This window comes from Meriones unguiculatus, chromosome 4 (genome assembly GCF_030254825.1).
Source record: "Meriones unguiculatus strain TT.TT164.6M chromosome 4, Bangor_MerUng_6.1, whole genome shotgun sequence".
In the NCBI taxonomy this organism is placed as follows: domain Eukaryota; kingdom Metazoa; phylum Chordata; class Mammalia; order Rodentia; family Muridae; genus Meriones; species Meriones unguiculatus.
In genome coordinates this window covers 69,245,638-69,268,569 of record NC_083352.1, presented here as the reverse complement: position 1 = coordinate 69,268,569, position 22,932 = coordinate 69,245,638, and the positions used below count along the sequence as shown (strand labels likewise).

Genomic DNA, 22,932 nt, shown 5'->3' with positions numbered 1-22,932 from the left:
CTCCTACCAGGCTTATGTTGCCATATGGCACTAAAAGATGTGTTATTTGAAATTGTTAGCACTTAAGTAAAATTATTTTTATAAATTTATATAAACCTAGGAATGTTTTAAAAAATCAACCACCTGGGCTAGAGAGGCGGCTCAGCTGTTATGAGTACTGGCTATGTTTCCAGGGGACACTGGTTCACTTCCAGCACCACATCAAGCAGTTCACTTGTAAGGAACTCCAGCTCTGGGGGATCAGTGTCGCCAGCAAATACTGCACTGATATGCATAACTCATACAGAGTCACATACAAACACATAATTAACAAAATAAAAACAAATGTACATTTATTTATGTATTATGTATACAGTGTTCTGCCTGCATGCCAGCAGAGGGCACCAGATATTGTCATAGATGGTTGTGAGCCACCATGTGGTTGCTGGGAATTTGAACTCAGGACTTCTGGAAGAGCAACCAGTGCTTTAACCTCTGAGCCATCTCTTCTGCCCCAAATAAACCTTTAAAAACAATCAATCTAGCCAGGCATGGTTGTTGTAAGTAGCAATTAATATTTACTATGGATATATCTTTTAGTAAAGCTGCTGTTAATCCTAAATAGCTGTGTAACCAAATCACCACACAGAGACTGGGTTTATTTAGTTACCTAGAACATGATGCTGGGCAATAATTACTCCCTCTTAAACCTCCAAGCCCTCATAGTTTCCTAGCATTTAGATTTTACTCATTATACTTGCTTTTTATGAAATCTTAGATCTGGTTCATTCTCCATGTCGTTCCAAGGTCTGTCCTCCAGATCTACTCTCCTAACTCTCATCTGCCCTTTGCCTCCCACTCTTTCCTGTCCTCTGGCTCCTCCCTCTCTTCCTCTTCCTTTCCCTTGCTCAACATTGTGGCTAGTTGCTTTATTTTGGCATGTTTACACAAAGTTGACAGGTGATGCTTAGACTAAATATTACAATGCAGTGTCTGTATTGAAACCAGAGAGTTGGGGGACAGAAGTCAGCATTTGAATGAACAAGGGTAAGGTGTATACATTTCAAAAGAACATTTTACCAACACATCGAGGTGCACATCTGTAATCCTGGTACTCAGGGGCTGTCTCAAAAACAAAGAGAAATTCACCTGCCTAATGAAGCAGACACTGTCTGTCTCTGTCTTTCCTCTCTCTCTCTCTCACACACACACTCACACACATATACATTCCATTACTTTCTAGGTAATAGATTTTATTTTTAGTACTTTGAAGTGAAGCTAGGACTAGGCAAGTACTTTCTTTACTACTGAACCATATCCCCAGCTCATTTTACTCACAATTTTTTTTAAAAAAAAGAATATTTCCTTTTAAGCTATACTGGTCCATGTTTGCACGTAGTACTTATGGGCTGTTTTTTAATTTGCAGTTTCCAGAAGCGAATTGCTGATTGCCGGCTCTGGCCCGTGGAGATCACAAGAGTACCTTTGGTTGCTGTACAGAAAGGAAAAGCAGGCAAACTTGAGAAGGTAAGCATATGTATCCCCAAAATAAACCTGGTGTAGTGGGTTCTGCCCATGGTTCTCAGCAACTGGGAGACTGAGACAAGGATCATTTTAGACCCAGAGTTGGAGAGCAGCCTAGACAGCAGAGAGAGCCTTCATCTCAAGTTTTTAAAACTAGAAGTGACCTATCAAATGAAATCTGTTTCTTTGCGTCTGATATGATTTGATGTGCCCGTTTCCCCTAGTTTTCCTTGGACTTTCTTGGTGTATGTACCATCAGTCTCATTTCCCAGGAAAACAAGGGTGACTGGTCACTGAAGTTCCCTGTCCCTCACAAACACTTGTTCAGGCCTTATTTTCAGATACTTATTTCCCCTTGACCCTTTGTTATGTCCTTACCATGGGTACCATAAGAAATAGTCATTTTTAGTTAGGTCAAAATGAGTAATACGGTTCGATCTGGTAAATTTAGACTTACCTACAAAATGTGTTAGACTGCTTGCTAATGTGATAGGATTCGTAGATAAACCATGATTCTGGGAAGACATAGTTTTGTAAGCTTGGAACATGTTCTCTCTCATTTTTCCTGTATATGTCTCATCTTTACCCCCTGTGTATAAATTCCATGAGTGTAGGGGTCATGCTTTATAGCCTGCACAGAACTTATCATGACACACAGCTCATAGTGGGCACCTAGCAAGCATCTAAGTTACTTGATTTGGTGTTGAAAAGGCTCTTTTGTGAAACAAAAATGTTGCCACCACAATGAACAAAAGGGAGACTTATGAGGCACGGGTGAGGTGGAAACTTGTCTATTCACTATGCAAATCAGTATGGAGGGTCCTCCAAAACTAAAAATAGAGCTAGCATATGTCACAGCTGTACCACTTCTGAGTGTTTGCTCAAATGACCCGGAGTCAACACATTACAGAGATTCCGACACATCAGTGTTTATTACCGCACTGCTCACGGTAGCAAAGTCACAGAACAAAACCAGGCATTCAGCCACAGAGGAATGGCTTTAAAGATGTGGTTTAAATACATAATGGAATTTTTTTCAGCCATAAAGTATAAAATAATGTCATTTGCAGGAAAATAGATGCAGTCATATTATACCAATTAAGCCAGTCTCAGAAAGACAAATCCACATCCTCTGTCATCTAGAGTTCCTGGGTTTAATACAGATACATACAGTTACATCTGTACATGTGACATGAAAATAGAAGCAACACCAGTTAGGGGAACAAAAGGAACAAAAGGGAAGAAAGGAAGGGAGGGAGGAGGGTTGTGTGGAGGAGTGGGCTCAGTGTGGATTATACCCTGCTGAACATGTCCTTATGTAACACAGTACTGCATACGATGAATGTTAAAATGAAAATTGTTTTGTTGTGTTGGAGAGATGGCTCAGAGGTTAAGACCACTGGCTGCTCTTCCAAAGGTCCTGAGTTCAATTCCCAGCAACCACATGGTGGCTCATAACCATCTATAATGAGATCTGGTGCTGTCTTCTGGCATGCAGGTATACATGAAGGTAGAACACAGTATAAATAATAAATAATTTTTTAAAGAAAATTATTTTGTTAATTTATTTATTTTTATTTTGTGGGCTTTGGTGTTTTGCCTGTGTGTATGTCTATGTGAGGCTATCAGATCCCCTGGAACTGGAGTTACTGACAGTTGTGAGCTGCCCTGTGGGTACCAGGAATTGAACCCATGTCCTCTGGAAGAGGTACAAATACTCTTAACCACTGAGCCATCTCTGCAGCGTCTTGTTTTTTTTGAGACAGAGTCTCTCTACATAGTTCTGGCTGTCCTTGACGCACTATGTAGACCAGGCAAACCTTGAACTCATAGAGATCTGCCTGTTTCTTACCCTCCCTAGTGCTGGGATTAAGGGCATGTGCCATGATACCTGCCTCTGAAAATAATTTTAAATGTTGCTTATGTGTGTGATATACATGCACATATGAGTGTCTGTATGTGTGGGCACACATGTGCGTGGGAGCCAGAGACTGGTGATGGGTGCTCTCCTTGATGGCACCCTGCCTTGCATGTTGCAGTCAAGTGTCTCACCTTGAACCCAGAGCTCTGCACTGGGGTAGTCCAGCTAGCTGCCTGCTCTGGGATTCCAGTGGGGGAGCCCATGATCAACATTTCTGGGTACACTGGGATCCAAATTTCTGTCATTGTACTTGTGGGGCCAGCACTATACCCACTGAGCCATCTTCCAAAAAGTTTTCAAATAAGGAAATCCTACTTTATCTTAAAAAAAAAAAAAGAGTTACATCATCATGTAACTATTTCCCTCTTTTATTATAATATATATTGGTTAATATCCTTTGGGTTTCAAAGCTATAAAATGTTATGATAAAAACAAAGGGCTTTTTAATCTTGAATCTATTATTACAGTAGGCAAAATTAAAGAGATTACTTTTAAACTTGGAATTAATGGTTTCTCTAAAATTTTGGTTTTCCTTTAGCATATCTTATGGCAGCTATACAATCATTAGAGGGGCTGGACAGATGGCTCAAAGGTTAAGGGCACTGACTGCTCTTCCAGAGGTCCTGAGTTCAATTCCCAACACCCACATGGTGGCTCACAACCATCTATAATGAGATCTGGTGCCCTCTCCTGGCGTGCGGGCAGAACACTGCATGCATAATACATAAATAAATCTTTAAAAAATTGAAAAAAGGAATCTATTAAAATGACATTAGAATAAGTTGTTTAACAGGTGATTTATTTTTGGAGTGAGTCTGGATGGAATCAGATCTTATAAATACATGGTAGGCCTGGTTGTGGTCCTTAACCTGTGGCAAGTGTTGCTGATTTAGGAAAATGCTCTTCAGAACCTGGACATACACAGAGACTCTTTCTTAGTAAAGCATGCCCTGTCACTGAGGGGATAAGCTAAAACATGCTGGTCAGAAGCCATACTGAAGCTCTGGAAGGTTCTGCTCACAGTTTGAGCAGGCAATCTAGTTGCTCTTACGTTCTATAACTATCTTTTCCAAAATTTGACTGTTCTCCAAAGAAGCAGCTTGCTGAAATTGGCTTTGTGGTGGGGTATTTGTAATATTAATTCAGTTGAATATATGTTGACTCAGCTATGGCCTTTTACCTCATTAATCTTACTGGAAATGAAGCCAGGTCCTAAAGTGTCTGTGTAGCAAAGAAACACAGCTGGTTGCTTAGTAGAGCTTGTTCCTAGAACAGCCTCTGAACTCCGAGTCTGAGCTTCACACCATCTGCCCCTCTGCTGTAGTTGTGACAACTGTGCTTGTATTTCCTTAGACTGATGATGAGAACCAGCTTTCCTTTCATGGTGTGGCTTATGTCAACATGGTCCCACTCCTATATCCAGGAGTGAAGAGGATAAGAGGAGCTTTTCATGTGTTTCCCTACCTGGATGGGACAGTCTTTGAAAAGGTAAGAAATTTCATAAGATGTGTCATCTTAATTTATCCCCCATATATGTATTTGGTTATGTCTTCAGCGCTCATGTCTTTGCAGTGACATCTAGAGCCAGTTAGTGTATGGCAGTCACTGCTGTGTACTATAAAAAGGTTTCTTTGATTTAGGCTGAGAGAAGCATTTGTCTTTGAGTATAAACACGCATGTCTAGAAGTCATTTTGGTGCTTTGTTAATTTAGTTTCTCTGGGTGGGTCTATGACCTCTCTAGGCACCAGTTGCTGTGTTTGTATGCAGCTCAGGCTGTTCTTGAACTTCCAACCTTCTTACCTCTGCCTTCCAAGTGATGGGATTATAGGATACACCACCATGCCCAAATCAGACAGTTGATCTTACTTTTTTATTTTTGCAGTCTTAGATCCCCCCAACTTTTCATGAGTATGGATTTTTTATTTTGAGACAGAGTCTCACTGTGCAGCCCTGGCTGGCCCGGAATTTGATATATAGATAAAACTGGCCTCAAACTCACAGATATTCATCTGTCTCTGCCTTCTAAGTGCTGGGGTTAAAGGTGTACATCACCGTGGCAGGTCTGAGCATGGTCTTTTGGTATTATTGTTATTGTTGTTGTTGCTATTATTATTATTACTATTATTTAGTGTATGAGTGCTCTGTCTGCATGTACACCTGCATGCCAGAAGAAGACATTATATCCTGTTATAGACAGTTGTGAGCCACCATATGGATACTGAGCATTGAACTCAGGACTCTGGAAGAGCAACCATTGCTCTTAACCACTGAGCCACATCTCAACAGCTCTGATCTTATTTTTACTTGTGTTAGGAAGATGGCTCAAGGGTAGAGGCACTTTCAGGCACGCTTGACAAGCTGAGGTTGATCTCCAGAACCCACAAGATGGCAGGGAGGCACCTTCTCCTAACAGCGGTCTGTTTACCTCTATAGCACCCCCCCATGCACACACACACAAATAAAAGTAATAAAATTAAAAGTATTTGTTTCTTTATTATATAAAACCATCTTTAAATTTAAATGTATTTTATTATACTCTCCTCCCCTAAGTCCTTTCAGATTGTCTCCCTGTCCCTACCTACCAAACTTTAGGTTCTTTCTAAAAACCAAAACACAAATAAATAAAGCAAAACACACCAAAAAAACCTCATACAACAACAAAGTCAATAAAATAAAATAAAAACACCCAAACAGGAAAACAAAACCAAACCACCAAACTATAACTAAATAAAAAGCACACACAAAAAAAGCTGTGGAGTAATTAATTGGTCAATCAGACTACTCCTGAACATGCGGTCTGCCCTGGAGTGGCTGATGTACCCAGTGTCACTCCTTTGGTGAAAACTCATTTTCCCCCTCCCAGCAGGTGTAAGTGACAGTTCAGTTGTTAACCTTTACCCTAGTGGTCAGGTTTTCATTAATTCATTCATTTTTAAGGATATAAAATATATATCTATAATAAAATAAAACAAAAGCTATCACATCGAAGTTGCACAAAGCTAACCAACAGAAGGAAAGGAGCCCAAGAGAAGGCACAAGAGTCAGAGACCCACTAGTTCACACATTTAGGAATCCCATAAAAACACTAAACTGGATATATATGATGCAGACCTGTGCAGGTCCTGGACTTGCTGTTTTACTCTCTGTGAGTTCATGTAAGTTTTGTTCAGTTTATTTAGATGGCCTTGTTTTCTTGGTGTCCTCCGTTGCCTCTGGCTCTTATATTCTTTCTGCCCCCTCATCTGCAGGGTTCCCTGAGTTCTCTGGGGAGGGATTTGATGGAGACATCTCATTTAGGACTGAGTGTACCAAGGTCCTCACTCTCTGTGTAATCCCTGTCTTCGGGTCTCTGTATTTGTTCTTATATGCTGTAGGGGAAGCTTCTCAGATGGTGACTGATTAAGGCACTGATCTCTGAGTATAGCAGGATGTCATTAGGAGTCATTTTATTACTATTCTTTTTTCTTTTTGTTTTTAGATCAGTCTTATTTGTTTTTACCTTAGGTCCTGGACTATCTACTCTCTAGTTCTTGGTCACCCAAATAGCGTCAGAAATAGGTTTCATCTCGGGGAATGACACTTAAGTCCAGTCAGTTATTAGTGGGTTGCCCCCACAAGCTTCCTGCCACCATTGCCCTGGGATATCTTGCAGGCATTATACCATTGTAGATCAAAGGTTTTGAACTCACTCTGTGGACCAGGCTGGCCTCAAACTCAGAGATTTGCCTGCCTCTGGCAAGGTGTGTGCTACCACTGCCTGGCTGATTTCTGTTTAAAAAGAAGAGTCTGCTACTCACCAGCGGTACAAATGGATGATGGATCTCCATAACTTTACTATAATAACTGTCTTTACAATGAGTATCTAATGAATTTTTATTGTTAAATTTTACAGGGTGTTACTTTCCCCTAGAAAACAACGTGACAAAATTGACTGTGGTTTGAACCACACCAAAGTTTTATTTAAACTTTAAACTTGCCTTGTTCTTTCAGCTAATTTGATAAGTAAATAGTAGTTAGACAGATATTGTCTCTTTTATATAAATGAATTGTATAATTATTCAATTATAAAAATATGTGTCAAAGATGCAGTCTCCTTGATGACTGGAATTACGTGTGACCCCAAAACCAAGTGCGGCTGCAAGGCCCCTCCGACCTCTTTAGGCAGCAAGGAGGCCACTAATTTTTCATGGTGAGCGTATGTGTTCTATAAGTGAGGAATGCAGCAAGGTTCTTCAGGTGTCTGTTCTGGGTGCTGCAATGATCTGGATAAAACACTTCCCTGGAGAGGCCCCATTACCCATTGTTCTTCACTTGCTTCCTTTCAGACCAAATGCTTGTTCAGCTTATTCAGGGACACTGGGCACCATATAGTTCACAATAATAAAGCAGGAGGACTTAACTCTCCATTGTCTAAGCCCTTTTCCAAGAACCTGAAAGAAGAGAAACCAATGAAGGACAAGGATATAGATGGACGGATTCGGCCTCCAGATTTGGTAGGCTCCTGAAACCTTATTAACAGATGTTTATACTCATTTACTGTCTGATGAGTTGTATTGATGCATTTTGCATTTTAATGTCCTTACTATTATGAAGGCCATGAAAGATGTTTTGATTTTCTTTTGTGTTTCAGCAAGCGCCTAGTATAAAATCCCAGAGCTCAGATACCCCTTTGGAAGGTGAAACCACCCTGAGCCACAATCTAGAAGGACAGGTAAGTATGCTCAACATTTTGTTTTATTTTTCCAGGCAGGGTTTCACTGTGTAGCCCTAGCTATCCTGGAACTCACTCTGTAGACCAGAGTGAATTCAGAGATCCACCTACTTCTGCTTCCCTGATTGCTGAGATTAAAGGCATGCAATACCACACCTGAGTCAGAATTAAACTTTTATCTTTTTCTAATTCTATATGATGCACCATGAGGGATGGAAAAAAAAATGCATCACTGGCAATGTTTGTCTGTCTGCCTGCTTTCTGTCCGGACTGCGACACACACCCCTCCCCCCCCTTTTTTTTGAGACAGTGTTTCTCTGTGTAGCCTTTGCTGTCCTGGAATGTCCTTTGTAGACCAGGCTGGCCTCAAACTCACAGAGATCTGTCTGCCTCTGCCTCCCTAAGTGCTGGGATTAAAAGCGTGCGCCACTGAGCCCAGCTTGATTGCAGCAGGTAGTTGTTCTAACAGAAACACGAGTGTAAGTTCTCATCAGGCCCAGAGGAGACAAACCTGCCTATGTATTAATGGTCCCAGGGAAATCTTCAAAGAAAAGATGAACCCAAACACAGTGAAAAGACAACCTTTGCCCAGTGAAGATGGAGACAGAGGCATTCCGTGGTCAGAGAACAACTTGAGTCAAGGCACAGAGAAAAAGCTGTGGATCAATGGAGGGTATAATGTAGGAGGGATGCAAGGAGAGGTTCTAGAAAGAAGGGGCAGGTAGGCAAAGGAGTCTGGAGAACCTAAGAAGCTTGCTGCTCTGCTGAAGCTTCACTCTGCAGAGCCTCTGGAGCAACATCTTGCCTCTTCCCAGGCTGGGCATCGGATACAGCATCTAATGAATTCTGGGTAAGCACTCTACTACGCGGCTACATCCCCTGTGCCAAAGGTTTTCGACCCACAGAAATCATGATCATGTTGGATGAGGAGTTGTGTTGCAAGCCAGAACTCTTGTTCGGGTTTCAGACCGAAGGTGGGAGGGACCTCGGGCTTTTGTGTAGCGCGCTTGCGCACTGAGGACAGTTTGACTTCAGGACCGGCTACAGGAAAGGAAACCTGCGACCTGCAGAGACCAGGTTTTGGGTTTGGGGCGTTTGTGGGGACAAGGAGATTGATGAACAAAAGTTAAAAGACAGGTATTGCTTTGTGGAAGGCTGACATCATTAAGAGAAATCTCAAGAGGAGACATGGATACAGGAGAGAGAGCTGTATTTAAGATGCTGATAAAAGTAAGTCTCAGTCAAAAGTAAGTTCAGCCAAGTTGGTGAATGCTGAGAAGACTTTCATATAAGGACGTGGAGATGGCAGATGCTGAGACTCATAACCAAACCTTGGGCAGAGTGCAGAGAATCATATGAAAGAAGGGGAGTTAGTATGACCTGGAGAGGACAGGAGCTCCACAAGGACCAAATATATCTGGACACAGGGGTCTTTTCTGAGACTGTTTCTCCAACCAAAGACCATGCATGGATATAACCTAGAACCCCTGCTCTGATGTAGCCCATGGCAGCTCAGTGTCCAAGTGGGTTCTCTAGTGAGGGGGACAGGGACTGTCTCTGACATGAACTCAATGGCTGGCTCCTTGACACTCCCCACCCCCAGAGGGAGAAGCAGCCTTGCTAGGCCACAGAGGACTTTCTAGCCAGTCCTGAAGAGACCTGATAAACTAGGGTCAGATGGAAGGGGAGGAGGACCTCCCCTATCAGTGGACTTAGAGAGGGGCAGGGAGGAGATGAGGGAGGGAGGGTGGGATTGGGAGGGAATGAGGGAGGGGGCTACAGCTGGGATACAAAGTAAATAAACTGTAACTAATATAAAAAAATAAAAATTTAATTAAAAATAAATTTTATAATAATAATATAAAAAAAGGACTTGAAGATAGCACTTCTACATTAGAGGGCTGCTGGAGGAGAGAGTGACATGCATTTAAAGTAGTTCCAAGAGAAGTGTGAGGGAGTTCACCAGGCATGGTGATCCATGCCTTTAATCCCAACACTGGGGAGTCAGGAAGATGTGAGTTTCAGGCCCTGGTCCACTCAGTGCCAGGCCAACTAGGACCCCATAGTGAAACCTTGCCTCAAAAAAGGAAATAAGTAATTAAAGAAAAAATATGTTCAACAGAATCCACTGGAGCAGAAATTTCCAAGAACAGACATGAAAACGGTTTCTTCCATGAGCTACTATTGCTTACATTCCTTTCAAATTTTTATCCCGTGTAAAATACTTGAACCAGAGATCACACTACATATGCAGTTTCTGCACATATTTTTCTCAGTGTGTTATAAGTAGTACCTGATGTTACTAAAAATGTTTCAGTACTGTCTTTTAAGAATGACATGCATTTTATGTGTATTGGTATTTTGCCTGCATGTATGTCGGTTTGAGGATGTCTGATCCCCTAGAACTGCAGTTACAATGGCTATGAGCTGCCTTGTGGGTGCTGGGAATTGAACACGGGTCCCCTGGAAGAGCAGCCAGTGGTCTTAACTGCTGAACCATCTCTCCAGCTCCCATTATTGTCACTTTTAAAATGAGATTAACAAATAACAATGTCTTTGCAGCAATATTTAGAAGCGGGGACATACATTGTCTTGGAGATCCAGCTGGACAAAGCCTTGGTTCCAAAGCGGATGCCAGAGGAACTGGCCAGAAGGTATGGAGCGTTTATTCTCCTATTTGGCACAGTTAGGAATGAAGAAGAGGCTCTCAGTTTGTTCCCAAAATGTAATTCCCCCTGTCCTAAGAAACAGTGTTCTTATCTTTGTTACAAATAGGGTTTATTTTATTATTATTGTTTCCTTGTTGCAGACATCATTACATTTTTAAAGTTCATGTGAGCAAGAAAATATAAAGCACTCAAATTCCTACTGTGTTGTAACAGTATTTTCACACTGGTATCTGTCTAGGAGTTGCTTTAAAACTATATACTACACACTCATGCACATGTACATATATGTAACTCTTGAAAACTATTTTTTAAAGATTTATTTATTATGTATACAGTGTTCTGTCTGCACGTATTTCTGTGTGCCAGAAGAGAGTACCAGATCTCACTATAGATGGTTGTGAGCCACCATGTGGTTGCAAGGAATTGAACTCAGGACCTTTAGAAGAGCAGTCAGTGCTCTTAACCTCTGAGCCATCTCTCCAGCCCTTGAAAACTATTTTTACTATACCACCATGCTTTGTTTATGTGTTACTATCTTGTCAGCAATCTAAATTGTTGGTATAAAAATGGCCCAAAGTATTTTTGTATTTTTAAAATCTCTATGTTTATCTTTTTTAAAAGTAGGTCTTGCTAAAGGTTTGTCAATTTTTTCTGTTTCAACTTAATTTTATTTATTTGTTTGTTTGGTTTTTCAAGATAAGGTTTCTCTGTGTAGGTCTGGCTGTCCTTGAACTCACTCTGTAGACCAAACTGGCCTTGAACTCACAAAGATCTGCCTGTCCCTGACTTCCAAGTGCTGGGATTAAAGGCGTTGCCACCACTGTCCAGCAAGTTCATTTTACATGTACGAGTATTTTGCCTACATGTATTTATGTGCAGTGTGCAGTGTGCATTTGCTTTGTTGTTTTTTTTTTTTTTTTTTTTGAGAACAGGATCTTAAAACTTGCTATGCAGATCAAATAGACCTTGAATCCACAGAGATATGTGTTCCTTTACCTTCCAAGTACTGGGAGCAAAATTACGTGCTACTACTCTTGGCTTTGTTTTTAGGGTTTGTTTTAATTGTGTGCATGTGTGTGTGTGCATACACACACTCTCACACATAAATTTAAGTGACTGCAGAGCCCAGAAGGTGTTGGATCTCTTAAAGCTATGGTTACAAGTGATTGTGCTATGCCTGACATGGTGCTGGGAACTGAATTCAGGACCTCTGCAAGGGCCACGGAGCCCTCTCTCCAGCCCCAATTTCTTGCTCTTTAAACTGAAACATCTTTTAAAAATCTTGGTAGGTTTCCCTGTATTGTTTTTCTCTTTCTTATTTTTTTAATCCATTCTACTAATCTTTTGTTGTTGTTGTTGTTATTTTGGATTTTCAGTACAGAGTTTCTCTGTGTAGCTCTGGCTGTCCTGGACTCACTTTGTAGACCATGCTGGCCTTGAACTCACAGAGATCTACCTGCCTCTGCCTCTCCAGTGCTGGGATTAAAGGCATTCACCACCACTGCCCAGCTTCTACTAATCTTTTTAAACTTTTCTTCTGCAAACCTTGGGCAAAATCTGCTTTCTTTTTTTTCCTCTGTGATTAAAGTATATAATTAAGTTTCTGACTTGGCTTTCTTCTGCTTTTGTTTTGTCTTGTTTTAAGACTGAGTTACATGCATCCTGGACTGTGTAATGAAGGGCAGCCTGGGACTTCTGACCCTCTTGTCTCCACTTCCTCAGTTGTAGGCAAGCACCACCAAACCTGGTTTTAAACAGGTAGCCACCAAACCAGGGATTGTTGCATATGAGGCCGATATTCTAGCAAATGCTGCGTCCTCAGCTTCTCTCTTCCTATTTAATGCAGCTATTTAGAAAATTTCCTTTGGGGACTGCAGTCACTACATTCCATAAATTGTGGAATGTTGTGCTTTGTTTTCACTTAATTTGCAGGTATGTGCCGGTGTGTTTGTGCTGCATACTCCTGTATGCAAAGCTATGCATATGTGCACCCATGTGCATGTGAGAAGGCCAGAGGGCAGTCTTCCTCAATCACTTTCACCTTATGTATTTGGTAGTTAGACTTTATTATTATTATTATTGTGTGTACATACACTCCATATTGCATTTGTGATCTGACTCTAGCTTTGTAGAGCTGGTGTCCTCATCTCACCTTTATATAGGTTCCAGAGATGAAACTCAGCTTTCCATTTGCTCAACCATGTTTGTAGCAGCTTTATTTGCAATAGCCAGAACCTGGAAACAACCCAGATGTCCCTCACTGGAGGAATGGATACAGAAATTGTGGTATTTTTACACAATGGAATACTACTCAGCAATTAAAAACAAGGAAATCATGAAATTTGCAGGCAAATGGTGGGGTCTAGAAAAGATAATTCTGAGTGAGGTATCCCAGAAGGAGAAAGACACACATGGTATATACTCACTCATATAGTCCTATAAGATATGATAAACATAATGAAATCTATACACCTAAAGAAGATAAACAAGAAAGAGGACCCGGGGTACGATGATCAATCCTCACTTAGAAAGATGTGCATTGGATGTAGGAGAAAACAAGTAACAGGACAGGAGCCTACTGCAGAGGGCTGCTGAAAGACTCTACCTAGCAGTGAATGAAAGCAGATACTTAGTCTCATAAGCAAACCTTCAGCAGAGTGCAGGGAATCATATGAAAGAAGGGGGAGTTAGTATGACGTGGAAAGGATAGGAGCTCCACAAGGACCAAATATATCTGGGCACAGGGGTCTTTTCTGAGACTGACACTCCACCAAGGACCATGTATGGATATAACCTAGAACCTATGCTCGGATGAAGCCCACGGTAGCTCAGTAACCAATTGGTTTCCCATAGTAAGGGGAACAGGGACTATCTCTAACAGGAACTCAATGACAGGCTCTTTGACCTCTCCACCCCCTAAGGGAGGCGCAGTCCTGCTAGGCCACAGAGGAGGACTTTGCAGCCAGTCTTGAAGATACCTGATAAAACAGGGTCAGAGGAAAGGGGAGGAGGTCCTCCCCAATCAGTGGACTTGGAAAGGGGCAGGGAGGAGATGAGGGAGGGAGGGAGGGTTTGGGAGGGAATGAGGGAGCGGGATACAGCTGGGATCCAGAGTTAATAAAATGTAACTAATAATAAAAAAATTAAAAATTATAAAAAAAAGAAAGAAACTCAGCTTTCAAGTTTACATAGCAAGTGCCTTTACCTACTGAGCCATCTTCATGGCCTCACCTCATTTTTTGAAATGGGGTCTTTTCACTCAACATGGAACTTAACATTTTAACTAAACTGCTGAACCCTGCTACTTCCTGTTCCCTACCCACTCATCTGCACCCCTAGCCCCAGAGGTCCCTTGCTTTTTTATTGTGGTGCTTTTACATGAATGATGGGATTCAAACTCAGGTCGTCATCCTACTTGCACTACAAGCACTTTCATCCATCGAAACATCTCCCAGGCTCATTCACATAGCATTATAAGCTGTTATATTAGAATGAAGGTTAGCCCATGTGATCCTTCTACTCAGAAACTACCCTGTGTAAATCCTTACAAAGACCCACAATGGCCTACATATTCTGCATCTGCTTTGCCTTTGTATCTTCAGTCATACTAAACCAAAGTCTTTTCTATTCCTCACATGTGAGGCTCATTTTTTGCTATTGTTGTTTGTTTCGTTCTTGAGACAGGATCTCACTGTGTAGCCCTGGCTGTCATGAACTCACTATGTAACGCAGGCTGGCCTTGAACTCACAGAGATCCACATGCCTCTTCCTCCTGAGTACTAGGATTAAAGGCATTTGCCATGTGTGCAGCAAGCCTTTTACACTGGCTGCTGAAATATCCCTATCCTCATGCAGCTTTCTCTTCCCTTGGTCTTTGCCCGGATAGTATTAGTGAGAGCTTCCCTGGTGATGTGCGCTCCCCAGCTCCACCAGCCTGGACCCCAACATAGCCCTGCCTTCATGCATCATTTCCTCCATGGCATGTGCTTCTACTGTAGTTATCTCAATGTTTTTTTTTTTTTTTTTTTCACTACCAGAAAGTAAGCCCCATGAAGGCAAGAATCTTGTGTTGTTTAGCTCCATCCCCAGTCCTAGAAAAGCTCCTAATGGACAGTAGGAACTCGCCATATATTTTGAATGAATTGGTACCTCATCTCTGGAGAGGAAACTAGAAGGCTGACAACAAAGCTGAAAGGAGATACTTTGTGACACATTATTCCAGGTGTTTTTTATTGTTTAGATATATTCTTTATTAAGATAAATGGATTAAGCCAAGTATAACAGCACACACCTTTAATGCCAGCACTTGGGAGGCAGCAGTAGGCAGATCTCTGAGTTCCAGGCCAGCTTGGTCTACAAAGTGAGTCCAGGAGTCCAGGACAGCCAGGGCTTGATACACAAAGAAACCCTGTCTCAAAAATAAATAAATAAATAAATAAATAAAAATTAGAAACCATTAACAGTCCTATACAATTATTTAGGTCCTATTAAAGAAAAGTTGAACTTGTATAATTGATGATCTCAAGGCAGTACAGTATATTGACAGGAATCTGAAACTATAAGGAATCAGAGCTAGCTGATTTATTCTTTGTTTTTGTTTGGTTGTATTTTGTTTTTGTTGTTTGTTTGTTTTGAGACAGGGTCTCACGAAGCCCAGATTGGCCTCAAACTTGTCCTGCAGCTGAGGCCATCCTTAAGTTCCTGGTCCTCTTGTTTCCATCTTCCAAGTGCTAGGATCACAGGTGTGCATCACTATGCCCAGTCCTCCTTGTAGAAAGAGAAGACAGGTGTTTTGGTATGTATTGCTTTGTAGTGAGAAGTTATAGAGAGATGGGACTGGAGAGATGGCTAAGTGACTGACAGCTCTTGGCTGCTCTTCTGGAGGACCTGAGTTTAGTTCTCAGCATGCATATGGTAACTAACAACTGCTCTTAACTCCAGTTCTAGGGGTGTGATGCCCTCTTCTGGCCTCTTTTGTTTCTCACAGCGTGTAGTACACATTTGTAATTGCAGACAAAACACTCATACACATAGAATAAAAACATGTAAATATTTATTTGTTTGTTTGTGTGTTTGTTTGTTTAGGGTTTTTGAGACAGGGTTTCCCTGTGTAGCCTTGGCTGTCCTGGACATCGCTTCATACACCAGGCTGCACTGGAACTCAAAAGGTCCATCTCTGTTGCCTCATGAGTGCTGAGATCAAAGGCATGAGCTACCACCACCCTGCTCAAACAAGTAAATCTTAAAGAAAAAAAAAAAGTGTTCTCAGCGCTTGATAGTATTTTTGTAATTTAATAATACAATTGTATAAATTATGATTCTGAACATACTTTTCATCCTAGGTGGAAAGAAAACAAATTTCCAAATCTATGTCCCTCCAGAAACAAGGCAGATATGGATACGCATTGTTTTCCAACTCTTAGTCCAGAGGCCATTTAGCAACACTTAAAAAAGTGTGAGGATAAAGCCAGGGCCCAAATTAGTACCTTCTTATATACTGCTCAGATCTAGGGTTTTAAGTGAGAGAAGACTATGCTCAAGTGCAATAGGGAGACAGATATGAAAGACCACAGGCCTGTAGACAATACAACTTTTCTTATTTTGTTTCTTTTTCCTCATATAGGGTCAAGGAAATGATACCCCCAAGGCCACCTCTCACCCGCAGGACCGGAGGAGCTCAGAAGGCAAGTGTTAGTGGGGCTAGGAGCGGGTGGGTGGGGACTGTGAGGATAACGAGGCATTTGAAGGCAACATGAGCTCTTCAATGTGGCTTCCTAAGGTGCAAGGGAGTTGGGGATGGAGGGGTGGATGAAGGGTTGGAGGGAGGGGGGTGTTGTACACGGGTCTTTGGTGCTTCACAGGCTTTCATTCAGTTCTGCTTGTGATCAGTGAATTGCATGCAGTGTGTAGCCTGGCTCGGTGGAAAAGCTTCGTTTTAAGCTAACGTGGTTTGGGACTTGTAGTCCATGATCTGGGTATGCTTCAGGCCTGTTCACTACCTGGCATTGGTTGTTTCCCAGGCGCTGAGTGACTACCACACGCAGATAAAGAGCATCTCTAGAGCCATCCTGGATGAGTATCACCACATGTTTGGAAAGCAGGTGGCTAAAGAGGGGAGCGACATAGACAGCGAGTCCTTGGAGGAGCAGAAGTGCCAGCTCAATTACGAGCTCAATTGCTCTGGAAAGTACTTCGCTTTCAAAGAACAGCTCAAGGTAAAGAATGCACTTCTTTAATTAGTCTATCAGCCAGTGGAGCCCCTTCCATACATACGTGTTTAAATGTTTCTGCTCTGATTCTGCTTGGCTACATTTTCTGGGAGAGAATGTCAGAAAACAATCCACTTCTGCAGTTTCAGGGTGGTGTGGATTTATTCCAAATGAGAGAGCCCTTAAGACCCAGTCTTCCCTTGAGGCTGGGCAGGGCTGAAAAGCAGACTCCACCCCCTCCACTAGCAGAAATTATGTTCATGACACTATAACTAATTCTTCATATCTCTCACTTAAGTCTCCTTGTCTGCAGAACAAGAGCTGATAGTTGTGCCACACACTTGTAATCTTAGCTCTTAGGAGGTAAAGGATCAGGAGTTCAAGACCAGCCTTGGCTATGAGGCCGGCTCTGGGCTATGATAAGAACTTGTCTCATTTCCCTCCCACACCCCCCCCCAAAAAAAAAAGAAAGAAGAAAAAGAAAGCAACAACAACAAAAAAACCTTAGTCTTTAAAAATAATAATAGCTAGCCTCTATTTTCAGAGCATTGTTTGGGGGTGAGTTATTTTTGAGCAACAAGAGATAATAATATTACCACATGGTGCTATTTTGAGTATTAATATGATGAAGGCTTTAGAAAAAAAAAACAGCAGCTGCTAGGCTGTACCAACATGTAATGTATTTATATTAGTCTCTCTACATCTGTGCTATATGTGTTCTAAGATCCCCACTAGGAGCTCAGAACTGTGGGTAAGTTGCTGTGGAGATAGCCTAGCAGTTAAGAACACTGGTTCCTCTTCCAGAGGACCTAGGTTTTGTTTCCAGTACCCATGTGGAGGCTCACAACCATCTATAACTCCAATTGCAGGGAATCTGATGCTCTCTTCTGACCTCTGTGGGCATCAGGCACACATGTGGTGTGCAGACACATATGCAGCAAACACCCATCCACAAAATATAATAAACAAGTAAATAGTTTAAAACTGTGGGTGATACTGAACCTTGTTTGTTTTCCTACATTTTTGCTTATGATTTTTTTTCACCCTAAGGAAGCACTTGATGGCTTCTCTTTGGTATAGCCAAGCTGCTAGCATCACTCATTGCTGGTGCTTTGATGCCTTTATTACATTCAGTAGGGACTGTTGAACATACGTGTCATGGTACCTTGGCTGTCAATCTGATAACAACATGTCTGAATACTTAGTGCTTGGTATCCTACACAGTATGAAATGCCAACCAGAGGGCTCTCAGAGCCAAGCACTGGATACAGTGTGAGAATTCTGTATCTACCCAGAACAGAGCTCAACCTAAAGCTTATGAATTGTTTCTCTCTGAAAATTTTCACTTGTTTTCAAACTGGAATTGACCACAGGTAACTGAAACTGTGGCTACAGAAAGACTACTCTATTTTTCTAAGTTTGTTTTTAGGCAAAGTCTGTCTGTACGACTATGGGTGTCTTGAATTATGGCGCTCTCTCTAGGCTTTGTCATCTTAGTATTTGCTGGCTTTATAGGCATGTGCCACCACATGCAGTTTTATGTAAGATTTCAAGCTTCTTCTCTTTTCTTGGTCCATGTTCTCTATCGCCATCTAAAGTGTTATGGCAATACTGGAACTATGTATTTACTTAACAAAGGAGGAAACTGAGGAATCAAAATAGAATGTATGATGGCAGGTGGTGGTGGTGCATGTCTTTAATCCCAGCACTTGGAGGCAGGGGCAGGAGGAGCTCTGTGAGTTCAAGGCCAGCCTGGTCTACAGAGTGAGTCCCGGACAGCCAGGGCTACATAGTGAGACCCTGTCTTGAGAAATAAAACAATAACAAACAAACAAACAAAATACATGAGGCTGTACAGTGACAATCTTTAAACCAGAATTTTATTCTCTAGCCTCAGACCTTACTTTTTCCTTTCTCCCTTACCCCACATGGCTTCTGGGAAAGATTCAATTCACAAACCTACTCTAAAGGTTTTTTTTTTTTTTTTTTCAACTCCATGACCCTCTTCACATGATATGAGTACCGCCTTTACCCTGTTAGTGGTGCTGCAAGATTGAGAAAAGAATCTGACTAGCCCAGGCTTGAGGCGCATGTCCTCAAAACTAGCATGTAGGAGACAGAGGAAGGAGATGTGAGTTCAAGAGCACTGTGGGCTACATGATTCATTCTAGGCCAGCCTAGGTTACATAGTGAGACTGTGTCTTTAAAGAGATCAATTCATTCACAATATGTTGACTGGGGAGCTGGTAGTGAGCTGATAGCCTCACAGTTTAGCAGGAGAGGAACTGACCATCCCTTGAGGTTCTGAGGAGCCCAATATCAGGAGCCCAAAAGGAACGTGGGTGTTGGTACACTGCTGAAGCACATCGCCAAAAGTGAATGTGCATTTGTGTCTTGCAGCATGCTGTGGTAAAGATTGTGAGAGAAAAGTACTTGAAGACAACAGCATTTGAAAGCCAGGAGGAGCTGCAGACATTTATCAGTGAGCTTTATGTGTTCTTGATAGATCAAATGCATGTGGCTCTGAACCAGGTAGGTGCTTACCACTGAGAGCCCACGCCCCTCAGAGAGCTACAGAGCTTCTTTCCAAACACACCTTCCCTCTTTGCTTATCTTTCCTCCTTTATTCAACAAATACAGATGGAATCATCTGTGCTGTACAGGTACTGACAATACATTTGGAGGAGAAGGGACATACTCTTTCAGTGTCCAAGAAAAATTAGTTCTGTAGCTGGAGAGATGGCTTGGCAGTTAAGAGTACTGGTTGCTCTTCCAGAAAACACAAGTTTGATTCCCAGCACCCACATGGTATCTCATGACTGTCTGTAATTCTAATTCTAGGGCATCTGAACCTTCATCTGGCCTCAGGTATAGACATATATGCACCAAAAAATACACACACACATAAATAGAATAAAATATTTTAATTATTAAATAAAAGCTATGGAAATCATGAAACAAAATATTATTTTGTGAATGTACACAAGTCCCGATTTTTCTTCAGGATAAATAAAAATAAGGGAAAACCATGGTTTTGGGTATTTGAAAAGGTGTGTTTGAACTGCTTCTGTAAAGATGACGGTAGGAATTAAAATACGTCTTTAAAGATTTTTTAGATTTGTTTATTATCTATTTAATGTTCTGTCTGCACACCAGGAGAAGGCACCAGATATTATCATAGATGGTTGTGAGCCACCATGTGGTTGCTAGGAATTGAACTCAGGATCTCTGGAAGAGCAGCCAGTGCTCTTAACCTCTGAGCCATCTCTCCAGCCTGCTTTTAACATTTTAAATTACATTTTTATTTATTTTGTGTGTGTTTATGCCATGGTGCACATGTCACTGTCCTCCTCCCACCATTAGGATTGGTGGTCATTAGGTCATTAGGATTGGCAGCAGCCTCTTTTACACACTCAGCTGTCTTGCCAGCTCAAAACATGCATTTTAATACTGAGGAGGCTTTCTACCCACTCATCTGTTTGTGCCTATATTTGTAAAGTTTGCATCTTGCCTGCTTTTATATATTCCTGCTTGTAGTTAGTTGTTACTTGGGACAAAATCAAATCTTATTGTGCACTGGAGAGTGCCTGACCAGCCATGCCACCTCATAGCCTCTGTCTGGCCTGTTTTCTTTCTTCACTGCTGTTTTTCTTTCCTTTCACATGATTCAGTCTTCTTGGAATAGTAAGACAGGCGAGTAGTATAGGATTAAAGATCAGTCCTGCTTGGACATAGACATGGTAATGTATATAATTGGTTTGGAAAGCTCTTGACTATTGACATATTGAGATGGGAATTGCTGCCGCCTTCTGTCCCCAAAGAACTTCTGTCTGGTAAAGGAGACAGACTTGAAACACAAATGAGGTAAGTGCTGTGACAGAGGCACATCTCTACAGAGGCAGATCAGAGCTCTGTATGATGCTGGGACCTTCCAGGAAGGCTTCGTGAAGGAGCTGTGCCTTGAGCTGGGCCCTCGAGGCTGCAAACATCTCCAGGTGGGTGTCTCGAACATTGAGTCACCAGGGACACCACAAGACTGAGGGACTCAAGAATATGGCATAGACATTGAAGAAGCAGAACTTGAAGGTGGGGATCCATTCCTGATAAGGGTTTCAGGAGTGCGGAGGGAAGACCTTGAGTGCTACACAAAGAAAAATTGCAAGGTCACAGGAATGGCTCAGCAAGTGTTGACTTAGATGCTCCTCCAGAGGACTTGGGTTTAATTTCTAGCACCTATATGGTGGCTAACAACCACCTGTAATTTCAGTTCTATGGAGATCTGACACCCTCTTCTGGAGTCCATGGGCACCAGGAATGCACAATACACACAGACATTAGGAGGTGAAACACCCATTCACATTATATATATATATATATATATATATATATATATATATATATATATATAAATTTTAAGTGTTTCCTTTTTCCTGTTAATAGGAACAATGAGTTGAATAACTCATACTGGGCTATAGTTTGATTAGATTAATATTTTACAGAAAAGCACTCTCATAGCAGTTACAGGAGCTGGATTCAAGGTGACTTTGTTGATACTGTCTGGTTATTACATACTAAGGGGAGAAGAGTCAAGGATTCTTAATGATTTGTTTATTTTCATTTTATATGTGTAAATGTCTTGCCTGCATGTATGTATATGCACTGTGTACATTCAGTGCCCAAGGAGGCTACAAGAGGGCATCAAGAGCTGAGGGAGAGGCAGTTGTGAGCTACAACCATGTGTGTGCTGGGAACTGAACCCAGGTCCCTCTGCAAGAACAGCTAAGCCATTTCTCCAGCTCTGAGTCAAGTGTTCTTAAGCTTAAGGCTCAGTGACTGAGCTACTGGTGGCCAAGAAAAGAGCATGAGTAGATTTGGGGGTGCAAGTGGGACTGGGTTGGGTCTTGAACATCAGCACCGGTGGGTCTTTGCTTGAGAGAGAGCAGTCTGAACTAGAGACCATGTGGCCAAGCAAGAGAGTGTGAAGTTCCCAGCGCAAGAAGAAAGAATTAAAAAGACAGATCTACATTGTCCAATGCTTAGGAATTCAGGAAAAACAAATCTGGAGGATTTTGTTGGATTTGACAATTTTTGTTGGATTTTGACAAATAAGGAGGTTATTGTTGAACTTTAAATGGGAATTTTAAGTTTAAATTTTAAATATAATTTCAAACAAATTAATTGAGAGTAAATATGTTGCTAGGAAACAATATACATTCAAGAAGCTGGACAAGGTAGAATAGCATCTAGAAATTACAGTGCTGTTCTCTGTAAGGAGAGCAGGAATACAGAGTTGGTAAATGAAGTGAGCAAAGTGGAAAAGTTAAAACCAAGCAAAGGAGGGGTGTGGACTCACGCTTAGAAGACCAGCACTCAAGAAGCTGATTGAAGCAGGAGAATGGCCAGGATGTGGAGGCCAGCTTGGGCTTCATAGTGAGTTCTAAGCTTGCCTGGGCTATATTGTGCATTTCAGATTTTCATGGTGTGAGATTTTCAGATTTTCTTAGTGTGAGAGCCTGTTTCAATGAAAATAAACAAGTTGATTAAGTAAAGGGAGGGAACTATTGTTAGGAAGCCCCATGTAGACGACTGTGAAAGAACCAAGGTTTGAATGGAAGATTAGCCTTGAAAAGGAAAAACAAAAACAAAAACAAAAACAAAACAAAAAACAAAACAAAACAAAAAAAGTTCATCTGAGATCAAAAGGACAGAGCTACAGATACAAACAGTTTTAGATGGGGAGTTAAAAGTTGAGGGTTTAGGAGTTGGAGAGATGGATCAGCAGTTAAGAGCACTTGCTGCTTTTTCAAAGGACCCAAGTTTAATTCCCAATACCCACATGGCAACTCACAATTGTCCCTAACCCTTACACAGACAAATATGCAGGCAAAACACTAAAAAATAAATTATTTTAAAATGTT

At 41.5% G+C, this 22,932-nt stretch overlaps 1 protein-coding gene across 2 annotated transcripts in view; it reads left to right on the top strand.

Annotated features, from left to right (window-relative positions):
* The window catches only part of Cfap70 (cilia and flagella associated protein 70), a 55,238-nt gene that overhangs the window by 16,116 nt on the left and 16,190 nt on the right, over nucleotides 1-22,932 (top strand). For both annotated transcript variants that reach the window (XM_021643008.2, XM_021643007.2), the window contains exons 8-15: nucleotides 1,407-1,506; nucleotides 4,778-4,912; nucleotides 7,751-7,918; nucleotides 8,056-8,136; nucleotides 10,699-10,790; nucleotides 16,429-16,489; nucleotides 16,826-17,020; nucleotides 19,415-19,546. In XM_021643008.2, coding sequence (XP_021498683.1) covers nucleotides 1,407-1,506; nucleotides 4,778-4,912; nucleotides 7,751-7,918; nucleotides 8,056-8,136; nucleotides 10,699-10,790; nucleotides 16,429-16,489; nucleotides 16,826-17,020; nucleotides 19,415-19,546 — 964 coding nt within the window. The remainder of the gene's footprint in view (nucleotides 1-1,406; nucleotides 1,507-4,777; nucleotides 4,913-7,750; nucleotides 7,919-8,055; nucleotides 8,137-10,698; nucleotides 10,791-16,428; nucleotides 16,490-16,825; nucleotides 17,021-19,414; nucleotides 19,547-22,932) is intronic.